The sequence below is a fragment of the Sebastes fasciatus genome, chromosome 8, assembly GCF_043250625.1.
Source record: "Sebastes fasciatus isolate fSebFas1 chromosome 8, fSebFas1.pri, whole genome shotgun sequence".
Classification (NCBI taxonomy): domain Eukaryota; kingdom Metazoa; phylum Chordata; class Actinopteri; order Perciformes; family Sebastidae; genus Sebastes; species Sebastes fasciatus.
The window spans coordinates 7322051-7336116 of record NC_133802.1 but is presented as its reverse complement, the minus strand read 5'-3'; the positions used below and the strand labels follow the sequence as shown (position 1 = coordinate 7336116).

Here is a 14066-nt window from a genome sequence, read left to right as displayed (position 1 = left end):
ATAGGTGAGGTTAGCCTGTTGGAGAAGCTAACATTGGTGTAAGCCCTATAAAACAACGTGACACTGATTGTTATATAATATATCCTCTGGAATAAAAACTGAAAACATAAACCTCCATTGTGTTGTTAGTGAATTATGTGTGTCTACACTCATACTGCCTCCTAAACTGTACATCAATCATCAGAATCAGCTTTATGGGCCAAGTATGTGTACACATATAAGGAATTTGACTCTGGTTTTCATTGCTCTCAATGTAGTTACACAGAAATAGAAGTACAGCTAAAAACAAACCTGAACAAGGCAAACAAACATTCAACTCTAAGTGTAGAAAATGTCTGTATGTGTGTTCGGAACTGCTCGGACACACGTCTGAATTGCTGTAGCACGCAACGCGTAATAACGCACCATGTCAAACTAGCTTGTCGAGAAAGAGGTTAAATACTGCTCCAAATTTACACTATATTTTGGCGATTAAAAACTGGCATGGCCATTTTCAAAGGGGTCCCTTGACCTCTGACCTCAAGATATGTGAATGAAAATGGGTTCTATGGGTACCCACGAGTTACAGACATGCCCACTCTATGATAATCACATGCAGTTTTTTGAATGCAGTATAAATGTGTTATTTTCTCCTATTCTAAAATGGTGTATTTGAATATTTCTGCATCCTGGGGTCCCTAAACAGTCTTGAATTGCATAAATTGGGTATCACTGTAAAGCTGACTCTTGTGATTCCAATGAGCCCACCTGTATTCATGTGTGATGGTGTGAGTCCCCATAGTAGTCATTTCATTGTAGTGAGGCCATTTTTTTTTTTAATTTGACCTTACTTTATAAAATGTAAGGTAACCTGTGGTGACCTCTATGATAATCACTGCCTCATGAAACTTTACAGCCACAAACTAGAGACCTAGATCATTCAGAGGATGGATGGCTTTCCTAGCTAGATTGACAATAAGGGGGTTTCTGAGCAGTTTACACAACAGAAGTGCTCGCCATCCAATCGTTAAAAAATACAATTCTTGCAGAAATCTCCAAATGTCAAGTCTTTTAAACCAAATCACAGCACGGCTTTTTCTATGGTGTTCCTTAAGGTATTGGTGTCTCAATGTGGTATTTAGGAGGGATTATTGATCATTTTTATCAATTCTAGAGTGGAAAAAAATGGTTAAATTTAACACCAAATCTGTGTAACAAATGGTATCATCCCAAAAATTGCTGCAATAACTCTTGAGACATAATAGAGCATGGGGATGAACATCATATACTTCTATCATCACATTCTAAACCCTTATACACTTTTACAGTTTATTTTAAATAATTAATTAGTGTTTATTTCTCATTTATGAGGTTCCCAGCTTTAAGATGATGTACACCACTTCTATGTGACATCTACTGCTGTCTTGCTGTCTTGCTATCTCCCCCTAAAGACCCCCTGTACCCCCCCTTAAAAAAGATGGGTCTATGTGTCTCTCAGAAGGGTTAACTGTACATTCAAGTTTGGAAATAAAAAGTCTCACACAGTGACGGGCTGCAGTTGTGGTGCTTTATTTGAAGCAGTGTCCAGTTATGTGAAAGTTATTTTACAGGATCACATATCCACCGCAGTCCACTACCTCTCTGACAGGCCTGTCCCGAAACCCCAATCCTCCTCCTCCTCCTCTTCCTCCACAACACACAACTCAAACTCAGCTCAAGAAAAATCTCATCTGACACCAAACCAAAACCAACACTCTTCAACAAGTGAAGCCTGGTTAGAAGGAAGTGCACACTGTCCTTTAGAGGAGAACTCTGGGTAGAAAGAACCGGGCTCATTTAAAAAAAGGGTTGTTAAATAAAAGTAGAGACACGTCAGACCTGGAGGTCTGTGATTGTAAAAGGCAGAGACAACGACAGGCAGCTTCAGTGTGTGTGAATCAGGGGGGGCCGCAGGTCCCTTCCCTCCCTGTGTCAGTGCAATTACCCTCCCCGCCCCCCCTCCCCCTCAAACTAATAGTCTCTTATACACAAAATAGAGTTGCAAAGGCAGTTTTGTTACATTTCACATTATCAGCTTCAGTTGTTATTATCCATACTTTATAATTAATACAGTATGTACACTAGTTTATAATATTGGTATGTAGCTCTATTTACATTTCTGTCTATTCACAAACATATAGAACACCTGTAGGATGTCAGTCATATAAACACAGAGAACCAGTGTTTTCTACATATACAGTCAAACTTACACTGCCTTGCATATGTTTTTATGTCATGTGCATGTATGTGCTTTGCCAAACATCGGGTCATGTGACTAAACCAAGTGCACAGGTGTCTGGCTATTCCCTTTACTTCAAACACTTTTAAAATACCGAGGCCTACAAAAATCAATAAGAGCCATCAACCTTCACAGGATTTAAGAAAAGTACGCGATCCTTCAGAGACCTTCGGAGAGAAGTCGCGTGATCAGGATTCGAGCAGTAAGCAGTCTTCGTTCTCACTGGCAGGCAGCATGAGCTGCTGCTCGTAGTACAGACTCTTGGCATAGTTGATTTCTTGAGAGATTTTGATGGCGAGACTCTCATTCTTCACATGGACCTGTGGAGGATTGTTACAGGATTATTATCAGAGTGGAAATGCTGGGATCAGACAGACAGACGGAGAGGAAATAATCGCGTTACTGGATGGAAACAAGCTTTCATTTGTGTTTTCTTTTGCCCATTTCGTGAAATTTTTAAAACTTGTGATACATTTGGATAGAAACCTGCCTGCTGACGGTTTCTGGAGAAACACATTCCTTTTGAATTTCTTAAACGTAACTTTTGCATTTTTTCAAGGTGGCAAAAACTAAATTCCATTCAACTGCATTGTATTGTACGACAGAATATTAGGGCCACGTTGAGGGGGAAAAAAAATATTATGAGAATAAAGTCATAATATTATGAGATTATAGTCATAGGTTTACGAGAAATAAAGTCTTAATATTGTGAGAATAAAGTCTTAATATTATGAAAATAAAGTCTTAATATTATGAGAATAAATCTTAATATTATGAGAATAAAGTCATATGTTTACTAGAAAAAAAGTCGTATCATGAGAATAAAGAGGGGAAAATAGAGCAGAAAATGAGGAATGTGGAGCATCTTGTGAAGTTATACTTTAGTTTGTAATATTACGACTTTTTTCTCGTAAAGTTATGACTTTATTCTCGTAATATTATGACTTTTTTTTCTTGAAATAGTATGATTTTATTCTCATTAATTCCGACTTTTTTTCTCGTAATATTATTACTTTATTCTCTAAATCTCCGATTTTTCTCCCCTCAATGTGGCCCTAGTACTCCGTCGTAGTATTGGGGTTGACGCACAAGATCTCAGAACCTGGACAAATAACACCAGAACTAGCTGCATGGAGAGATTCCAGTAGAGGGAAGTGAGTAATCAGACGAGTGTCTCACCATGGGTTTCTGGTGGGAGGGGCCAGGAATTGCCACGCCACTGCTGGTGCTCTCAGCCTTCTTGGTGAGCTGCACATATACCTTCCCATGGTCCTTAGAGACCAGACAGTGGTAGAGGTCGTCGTACTTGACCTCCAGGAAGATGGCCTCGCGGTCCACATAGTCTCCCGGCCTCAGGAAGTAGACCACTTTGGAGGAGATGAGGACGCAGTAGCTGTCGATGGGCTCCACGGCGATGAAGCTGGTGTGGGAAACAAGACAGAAGACAAACTGTCAGTCTGATGGAACTGAAGGTAATCGGGGTATTAGACGCACGCATGCACGCACGCACGCACGCACGCACGCACGCACGCACGCACGCACGCACGCACGCACGCACGCACGCACGCACGCACGCACGCACTGTGGGAGAATGTAGTGAAATGAGTGAGACTCACAACTCAGAGTGGATGTTGTCAGTGAGGCGGAAGAGCTGCTCCTGACCGTCGGCCTGTGTGGCCGAGTGTCGAGGCAGCAGACCCTGAGGTCCTTTACAGCAGCGAGGCTTCCTGACCCGCTGCACACCGAGCCTGACCAACACAGCAAGAACACAAACACTTCACACACAGTACTCGCCGTGGTTTGTTTTGGTTGACGGATACGGAACGGATGTTACGTCACGTTACTCAGACTACAACAATTAAAGCGGTAACTTCCTTCTACCTCTGCATAGACTCAAATGAAGCAAATATATCGATTCTGGCATTAAAACATTTATTTCAAAATTGTAAAAAAATAATCTCGATACATAGGGGATTTTTTTTTTTCCCACCCCTAGTTTTTATGATTGTGTTTCGACACTCAAGCACACTCAGAAGTGGAGATTAATTTCCCTGTTTTTGTCACAAGATCAGCATTTTAAAGCAAAAAAACAAATCCAGTCACATACAGGTTTGTCAATTCACTTGCATATATGTTATCACATGCTACAGCAAATACAGCGCTCTGAAAACTTCTTTGACTCAGTACAATGCAGAAGATGGAGTCACGTAATTCAGGTAATAGACTCAGCCCACCTGTGGTTGCTGAGACTAGCCATGTCCCGGACCGTCTGTGCCGTCTCTGAGGCGAAGTCCAGAGCTCCTGCCACCGGTTTGGTCACTGTGCCGACCAGTCCTTTACCCAGGCCTGAGAAGAAGCCGCTGACTCCACCCTCCGTCTTCACGCCCTCCACTGTGGAAGTGATGATGCTCGTCATGCCTCCGATGATACCTGGGGGAGAGAGGGGGGGAAGAGAAAGACTGCGATCACTGAGGGGGTCCAGCTTCTCATGCACAATACATGCTGTACTTCAACCGCTGTAACCAGACACAGAAATTGAACCCAGGTTGTACCATGAGCCAGTCCATGGATCCCTGCTACCAGGTGCTCTCCACTGGTGGCCCCATGGTATCTGATGTACTCTCGCTCGCTCTGGTGCCGGTTGTCCATGGTCTTCCCCAGCCCGTCTGATAAAGTCCCTGCAAACTGACACACAGAGAACAGGGAGATGTTCACACTACGTGGCTTCTTCCACTATTACAATTCTCACATGCATACTTGCCAACCCTCCCGATTTTTCCGGGAGACTCTCGTTTTTCATCGCCCTCTCACTGGCAAGTATGGCTTTTACTAATACGCTTCATTACGGGCTTATGCTCATGTGTATATTCAGAAGGGGGACACCTGTACAATATGATACAAACAATGCAACAGCCAAGCAATACATTAAAATTAAATATTTTTTGTGATGCACCTGTGTGAACAGAAAATAATGTTGTATCACAGTAAATATAGAACACATATAAAGAGCAGCACAAAAGCAGCCAAACAACCAAAGAGTCGCTTATACACACAGCTAAGCAGAGGTGTACCTTGGCAGCAGAGTTGGACACACCGTGGGTCACGTTGCGTATGAGACCGCCCACGTTGCCGTACTTGATGAGCTCAGACACGCCCTCAGTGACGTCGTTGAGGAGGCCCATGGGGTTTCCCAGGAAGTCCACCGAGCCCAGGATCTGAGCTGCCTGGCTGATCAGCTCCTACAGACAGGAAACACCACACAGTAATGAGCCGACACCAACCGGACAGCGACACACCTGTATATGTGACATCTGTCCATGTACTGTAGCAGCTAATAGGTGATGGGAATTATCTTTACTTTGCAAAAACATAATGAAGAGTATGTATACTTCTAATATGCACACGTCATTCCATCTATTTCCTCATGAGGCAGCGATTAGATGCACAGCATAATGTTTGATTGGCTACAAAAAATACTGTAGTGTAGCGTAGTCTTTTATTGATTTTCTCATGGACAAACAAGCAGGGAAAAAACATCAGACCCGTCGCTGGCCAGACGAGTTCACAGATATGAGGGAGCAAAATTAGTGTGCATCTGGAAGGAAGAGTTTGTACATGTGGAAAATGTATAAATTGGACCTATTCATATAAACAGATTCACGCAATTGCATGATTAAAAGTATGAATATACATTATGGATATTAGGACATGAATCTGGAATGTAAAAAAGATAGAAGAGAAAAATTGTAGGGCTTAACGCGATAATAACGCATTAATGCAAATTTGATTTAATGCCACTAATGTCTTTAATGCATCGACGCAACTTGCGATTTTGAGGTTGTAGCGGCTCAGTTTTAAAGCTAGTGTGAAGATACAGGTATCATATGAAACTAGAAAAACCTAATGAATCCATTGGTACCAACCATGTCATGCTAGCTTGTTGCCCTAAATAACGCTCTAAACTGACATGGTCATTTTCAAAGGGGTCCCTTGACCTCTGCCCTCAAAATGTGTGAATGTAAATGGGTTCTATGGGTATCGACGAGTCTCCCCTTTACAAACATGCCCACTTTATGATAATCACATGCAGTTTTAGGGCAAGTCATAGTCAAGTCAGCACACTGACACACTGACAGCTGTTGTTGCCTGTTGGGCTGCAGTTTGCCATGTTATGATACGAGCATATGTTTTTATGCTAAATGGATGACATTTGTCATTGTTTTGTGTTGTTAATTGATTTCCAATTATACATGTATACATACATTTGCATAAAGTAATCATATTTGCCCACTCCCATGTTGATAAGAGTATTAAATACTTGATGAATCTCCCTTTAAGGTACATTTTGAACAGATAAAAACAATTGTGTGATTAAACACATTTGTACCTACAGGTGATTTTAATTGAATCCATGATTACAAACTACTCCGCTCTTGAATGTAACTGTTATTTAACATTGTTCTATTGGCTTCTTATATTTCGTAAATTATGTTCTGTGAGTATTAATTTTGTTTTATTGTTCATTCTGTGTCATTGTACTCTGGACATTATTGAAAATGAGGGGATGCCCTCGATGATTCCTCGAGATTTAAATAAAGATTAAATGAATGGATTAATCATGGACAATCGTGTGATTAATCCGCGATTAAATATATTAATCGATTGACAGCCCTTAAAAAAATACAAACGACCTGCGGTGAATATGCATTGTGTAATTTCTGATAATGTTAAGACCTTTTCAAACTAGACTTCAGGCCATTGAGTTCAAAGCAGCATTTCCAAACCAGCTTACCTCTCTGAAGTGCTTGAGGATGTCGTTGATGATGATCTCCTGGGTCTCGTAAGGGTGCACTCTGGTGAACGGGTACATGTTGATGACAGCGTCTTCAAAGCGAACCAGAGGAAGGCCCAGGGTGCCTTTCAGAGCCTACAGTGACAATATAAAACATCCATGTGAGGAGACATGGGCGGGCAGAGCAGCAGATTTTTGAGCAAGTGACATTTCTAGTGCCTGGAAATGGTTAGAGCTGAATATCATGTTGAATTTACTGGTTTTCAGTTCAGCTGAATCCTTTAATCTATTTAATTTGCCTTTTATGTACAGTATGTATTTCTCAGACTATCTGCAACCACATCTTAATGCTCACTTTTAACACTTTTATTGATATTAATTGTGTGTTTTTAGTGGGAGCTGTTTCCCCCCGTCTTTATGCTAAGCTAGGCTAACCACGTCCTGACTCCAGCTCTGAACATCTGAAAAAAAAATAAACAATTGAACTATGAACTATTGCTTTGCTTGACATGATACAGCGACCGTTTTATAAAAATAACTTTTTTTTCTAATCATATATTTGTTCCAATCTCGCCTACTTCAGCTTTAATACAGAGAATCTGATGATACTTTTCCATACAGCGTTGGAACCCTGATAGAAGCTGACATGTTGCTCTTTCATCAAAGGTGACGTTATATTTTGCATAAGCGCATAAGTGCAGATTTATGAAGTGGGGCTTCAAAGAGAACGATGTTAAGTCATGTTAGGTTACCTTGAGATCAGGAGGCAGCTTGTGAGAGGTGAAGACACTCAGTTTGACCTGAGGGAGGCTGATCTTCAGGTTCTCAAAGTAGTAACGTTTGGGAGGTCCTGCGTCCTCGTTGGGCTTCTCGTGGATGCTTTCGTCCAACTTCTCCAGCTCTGTATTCATTACAGTTATGTTTTTTTTTTTTTTTTTAACTTTAAAGCAAAAACGACCTTCTTACTCACAGCATCACGCAAATATTAACAATGACATTCAACCAATGACCCACCGGTTTCTGTCTGTCCGTATCCAAAGAAGCTGAGCAGCTTGAGCAGCAGTTTCTCCTCGATGATGACTGTGAAGCGCCGGGCCGTCACCATGAGGTGCTGTGAACACATCGAGGTTACATCATGAGTCACCTGATTCTAGTATCTAGTATCCTCTGGCACATTAGAAATGTCTGGAAATGTCTGGGGTGTGACTCTCACCTTGAAGAGATCAGTGAGCATGAGGCTGCTGGGAACTTTGACCGAGTTGACCTGCAGGGCCGGGCCGCTGTCGTTGACGCTGCCGTCATTGGAGCTGGGAGTCACACACAGCATCACAGGCTGGGTGGTACCCAGGAGCTGGTTGTCCACCTGATGACCAGAACATGACAGACCGAGTATTCACACAACACTCTCCACTAGAATACAGTCTTAACTTGATTCAGCCACTAGATGGCGACAGACACCAACAAATGATAAAGCATTGACTGCGGTCGAAAAGTCTTTTTTTGCTTAGGAAAGCAACGAGAAGCTCGGATTATAACACACACAGAGGGAGAGCGGCTTCATTCTCTGCTCAGGTAGACATTACTCCACTATATCTTTACATTGCTAATAGCTGTTTTGCTGCTTTATTAATGCTCTGGATATTGTGTAGAGCACCTTTAAGACAATTTTAGACCTTTTTAGGCCTAAATTTCAAATAATTGAATTGAAGTTTTGTTTTTAAAGGCCCTTGGAAACCCTGAATTATCATGTGAAGCACCTTGATCTGCCGCTGTATGACATGGTGTTATACAAAGAAAATCTGAACTTGAACTTGGATATTGAATGTTCCCGTACTGTAGCTGTGGTGAGCTCACCTGGATGTTCTGAATGCTGAGCTCCAACACCTCGTTGGTAGCAGTGCGGGTGAAGTGGACATCTATACCAGACAGTGTAGTGAACACAAGCTCCTCGGGAACCTTGTTGACCAGAGACACACCCAGACCTTCCTCCAAGTTCACCAACACCTGTGAATGAAGATTATAGTGGAACTGCTTCAGCACCTGGTGCCAGATACAGATGTTTTTTTTTAAACATAACAAATAAAATGAGGAACAGATGTGATCTAAAATAGACTGAATTAATGAATGAATGAATGTCATGTTTTTGCCAGGCATGAATGTCAGTGACAGACTATGGAGCATGTACCTCCAGCTCCTGCTCAGGCTCCTTCTTCTTTACATCCTCTTTTCCCTTTTCCTGTTCTGTGCTGGATGAGCTCCGGATCATTCTCCTCTGGTTGAAGTCACTGATCTACAAACAGACAAACAAACGTCTGTGAGCAGAAATGATGAGGTTCACCATCACAGTTAATGAAAAGTAGATATGATCAGATGTTATCAGAGCACTGGAGATCTTTTACATTCTGAAGAAGTGGTTATCTGATTTACAGAGTATGAACACAAGCAGAGAAAACCTAGAGAGAGAATGTGTAATCAAACTGTGTAATATATAGAAGTAGACCGGGTCTGAAATTAACTTTTTACAGTATTCTTTTTTTGTCTGCCACTCAGAAATTTGATCTGCCACTTTTGAAATCTATGTGCTAAATGAAGGAATGCGTGTGCTAACCACTGCACCACCGCCGTGCAGCCTTTGAAAAAAGGTCAGCCAGATGAAATAAAAGGAGTTTTACTGGCTTTCGTTCTCACCTGCAGGACACGTGTGGGTCCGTCTGGCAGCACCTGGACCGACAGCACGCCAGAACCAGGTCTCATCTTCTGGTTGATGAACTGCTGCTCGGGGCCAGGCTCCTGCAGCCCCGAGTCTGGTCCCAGCACCACCTCTACTCCATCATACAGACCTGCCACCCCGCTCTTCACCTGAAGGGTACAAGTCATACATCAAAAACAAAACACATACAGCATGTGAGCGTCAACTCAAGGTGTAATAAAATATCGAAAACTTAAAATAACGCAATATTATGTTCTGTGATACTGTATCGATTCTCAAATACACTTTATTTATTAATAGTTTACATGCAAAGATGAACTCAGTCACTACTTTGTTTCAGTTGCAAAGAGATGTACCCTCTCAGAGTATCTGCCCTCTCAAAATAGTGCTGTGATGTTTGATGTTACAGGGACTGTGATAAATGCAGATGCAAATCCCACTCTTCTGATTGCATAAAAGTTTCCTAAAATTAGATTTAAAAGATCGCAATATATATCGTCTTACTTACAGTATCGCAATATATTGAATTATAACCCCTGCATCATGATACGTATCGTATCCCCAGATTCTTGCCAATACTACACACAGCCCTAGTGTCAACTGCACCAACACTAACATCTCAGGACTCCGAACTTCTAGAGTTCCTCAAAATAAGCACATTTTTCAAATTCCACATCAAAGACGTATCAACATACAGCAGCTCGGTTGTACTCACCTGTACTACCAGCCGGGGAAGGCCGCAGGTCAGCATGCCGGAGCTGAAGTACCACGTCTGGGTGGTGCTGCGGCGTGAGTCCGGCCTCCTCAGCATCAACGGCTCAAAACTGGGAGAGACGAACGGGTGAGAGAAAGAGACACCTCTCACATCCAATCTTCCATGACAGATGTGCACAACCGACTGTAAATGACTCCTGAGAGAAGCGTTGAGCTTATAGACTCACTACAGCTGCAGGCGGTACAAACCTGTTGTCGCTAACAGCTGCGAGCCCGGCGATATCCAGCACCAAAGAGGAGTCCAGAGGGCGCGGCTGCGCCGGCTTGCTCTGCGGTGGAGATGAGCCTTCGTGACACAGCATGCCAGTCCCGGTCATCCTCCACAGCTGGGAGCGCTTCCCCGGCTCCTGCACAACAACCAAAGTACATGTTACCACACATTCATTAATGGACTTCTCCATGCTTTTTCCATCAACTAATGAATAATAGTGTATAATACCGTTTTTTTCTCGATAATCTAGTAAATCTATAAAATGCCAGACAATTGTGATAAAATTGCTAATCATCATTTCCAAGAGCCCAAGGTGACAGTCAGATATTCAGTTTACAATCACATGTACAATGACAATGTCTTCAACCCATCCCATGATGTGCTATTAAAGCACAGACGTACATTCAGTGTCAGACTCATTCCACCGAGATACAACACAGAGCGCCACAGGAAGTCATTCCTGGCTGTGGCCATCGAACCTTTCTACTTTGCAATAAAGTCTGTTTGTTTATTTGGAGACATTTTAAACTAAAACAAGTACCTTTTTTTTCAGGATGACCCGTTGAGTCTTGGTGTCCACATCGAGAACCAGTTCAGCGCAGCTCACCATACGCTTCTTCCCAACAGGTCTCTTCTCAACATTCCTGCATCGACAAAATGACGCTGCTTACCTGTACGATTTTAACTTTTATATGCGAGACAACACAATGCTATATAAGGATGTTATTGTTAGTTAGTCGTGCGGTCGGTCCTTACGGTGAGAAAGTGTACGTGGCTGCGATGTAGATGAAGTTCTCGTAGTAGAGCTTGTTGTATTCTCTGAAGAAGTTCATGTCGGATGTGACCTCTGAGGATCCGGCTCCCTTCACGGTCAGTGTGAGGTAGGGGGGCAGTGTGGGCTCGTCGCAGGCGTAGTCCAGCACTGCGCCCGCCTTCACCTCGGTGTGCAGTCGAAGGTCAGCCACGCCATGCTGCCAGAACTGGATAGGCACCTGAAGGAATTCAAACAATGGAATTTATTTATTAACTTGAACTCTTGAGCTCTCTTTTTTCATTCTTCACAGCTCATAACTACTTCTGTTACACTCTCCGTGTGCACAGCAGAATGAAACTCCATGAGTGTCTTCAAGGGTTGAGACCGTCTGAAAGTGTACACTGTTATCCCCGTTAAAACAATTCATTCATGAAGAAAGGAATTCGGGCGCAGGAGTAATTATGTCCACCCTTTAGTAACAGGTCATGCTGCTGAACGACGGTGTCTTACCTCAGAGATGTTGTCGATGCGGAAGGGTGGAGGCAGCTGATCAGCGTCAGAGAAGGAGATCTGGTAGGTGGCACCCTTCAGGGTGATCTCTGTACGCAGGAAGAAACAGTTCCCTATCGTGTCCCTGTTCAAACCAAGATCCATTTAAAACCTGTCACATACTTCACTTCAGTAACCACACGATCCGAATTTGTCAGTGGAATTTGTTTTTGGTACAGCATGGGAAAAAAATGCCCAGGATGCAGCGTCAGTGGCACATACATACAGGCAGATATAAGGTATTACACAATAAATAATAATCACAATATTCTTCTGTGGGCGATGAAGAGTGGCATGTGTCACAATGCAAGGACCAGCGGCCTGTACTACAAAGCCATTTCAACATAGCCAGGGTATCTTGTCGTTATCTGGCTTAACTAACCTTAATAAACGAGATCCCACTAAGTGGACCTACGAAGGTGGTACGAAATCAACCCAGGGTTTCTCATTCTGGCTATGAAAGGGGCAAACTATAATATTAGATGAATATGAAGAAGTTAAACACTTAATCCAGACTAAAAGCAACAGAGTGGAAACTGCAAAATGCAGGAAGAACAGCTGGCAAATGAAAAAACTCCTGATGTGTGAATGCGTAAATTAACAGACTTATTAATTTAACGGAATACTCAAAAGTCAGATATATTCATCTAGTTTGGGCAGTGACATATAAATAGCCTTCAAAACAGAATGGATGATTAGATTACACTTCATTATGGCCTTTGACAAGAACGTGGCGTGTATTGACTATTTCATCTTTCTGTCAGCTGCGTCCCCGACTCCGGCGGTGTGAAACGGACTTGAGAGCAAGTAAAAAAATAAATATAAAACATAATTCAAAGCGGTAAACACCCACAGCACACAGCCAGCTGTCCTTCCTGCATTTGTCAGTTGAAACTGTGTTGTTTTTAGCCTGAATTATGACTTAAACTTCTTTGTATTTGTGTAATATTATCATACAATAACAAGTAACTGTAAGAAGTGTCGTAGGACGGAAAACCCTAAAGGGTTAACCCTGAAGTTACCTCGCTAACCCCAAATCCTGCTTCATACAGTAGTAGAGGCCTCTGGTTAACTATGGATACATTTATGATCCAGATGGACCAGTTGGGCAGTCAGTTACAGGATATAAACAGACAGAATTTACAAATGAAATGAGGAAATGAGGGTCACACTTACACCTTTAACCACCATTTTCAACACCACAACTTCATAACAAACAGAGTAAAAACATATTTGGGGATTTATGGCTATAAAAACAACCTGGACTTCACTTTAAAATGAACATATTCAAGCTAATGAAATATTCTATATATATATATATATATACTGTATATATTTAGATATTTATGAAATAAGCAAAAGTGAGGAGGAGAATAAAAAATATGAAAATCCCGTTGAGGCTGGGGAGTGTATTATAGTATGTAGCTCACCTCATGTTGACGTGAAAGGACTTGGGTTTGTTGACCTCGAAGCCTCCCGACCAGGTGCAGTTAGGGGTGTCCATGAGGCGCACACACAGCAGCTGGTCATAGTCGTTGCGGGGCCAGTGGAAGACGACGCTGGAGCCCGGCAGGGTGGAGATGTAACCCTCCGGGTTGGCCGTACCCTGGAACAAATGCATTCATTAATGACTTCTGTCATGTTGTATATATTGTGCCCCTCTGGAGGGCAAACTGGGGGGACAGCTGTCAGTGTGTCAGTCTGCTGACTTGACTATGACTTGCCCCAAAACTGCATGTGATTATCATAGAATGAGCATGCAAGGAGAGACTTGTGGGTAGCCGTAGAACCCATTTTCAGGTCAAGTGATCCATTTGAAAATGGCCATGTCAGTTTTTCTTAGTGTAAGTTTTGAGTGTTATTCAGCCTCCTTCGCGACAAGCTAATATAAACATGGTTGTTGGTGCCAATGGATTCCTTAGATTTGAGCCCGCTACAACCTTAATATCACAAGTTGTATTAATGCATTAAAGAAATAAGTGCCGTTAAAATGAATGTGTTAATGCGAGGTATGAAGCG

The 14066-nt window shown here is 42.3% G+C and overlaps 1 protein-coding gene across 4 annotated transcripts in view; it reads right to left on the bottom strand.

The window, feature by feature from the left end:
* Positions 1 to 1532: 1532 nt before the first annotated feature.
* vps13d (vacuolar protein sorting 13 homolog D) overlaps positions 1533 to 14066 on the bottom strand; it is a 60545-nt gene continuing 48011 nt past the window's right edge. For 3 of the 4 annotated variants that reach the window (XM_074643041.1, XM_074643039.1, XM_074643040.1), the window contains 19 exons: positions 13478 to 13653; positions 12009 to 12132; positions 11501 to 11736; positions 11286 to 11388; positions 10723 to 10880; positions 10475 to 10583; positions 9738 to 9908; positions 9235 to 9339; positions 8904 to 9053; positions 8263 to 8412; positions 8064 to 8160; positions 7802 to 7950; positions 7050 to 7184; positions 5329 to 5496; positions 4810 to 4942; positions 4492 to 4687; positions 3874 to 4005; positions 3437 to 3677; positions 1533 to 2577 (listed from right to left, as the gene is read on the bottom strand). In XM_074643041.1, coding sequence (XP_074499142.1) covers positions 2446 to 2577; positions 3437 to 3677; positions 3874 to 4005; positions 4492 to 4687; positions 4810 to 4942; positions 5329 to 5496; positions 7050 to 7184; positions 7802 to 7950; positions 8064 to 8160; positions 8263 to 8412; positions 8904 to 9053; positions 9235 to 9339; positions 9738 to 9908; positions 10475 to 10583; positions 10723 to 10880; positions 11286 to 11388; positions 11501 to 11736; positions 12009 to 12132; positions 13478 to 13653 — 2865 coding nt within the window. In that variant the 3' untranslated portion in view covers positions 1533 to 2445. Of the gene's footprint in view, positions 2578 to 3436; positions 3678 to 3873; positions 4006 to 4491; positions 4688 to 4809; positions 4943 to 5328; positions 5497 to 7049; positions 7185 to 7801; positions 7951 to 8063; positions 8161 to 8262; positions 8413 to 8903; positions 9054 to 9234; positions 9340 to 9737; positions 9909 to 10474; positions 10584 to 10722; positions 10883 to 11285; positions 11389 to 11500; positions 11737 to 12008; positions 12133 to 13477; positions 13654 to 14066 lie in introns of those variants that run through there. The other variant, XR_012594880.1, reaches the window with a different exon arrangement.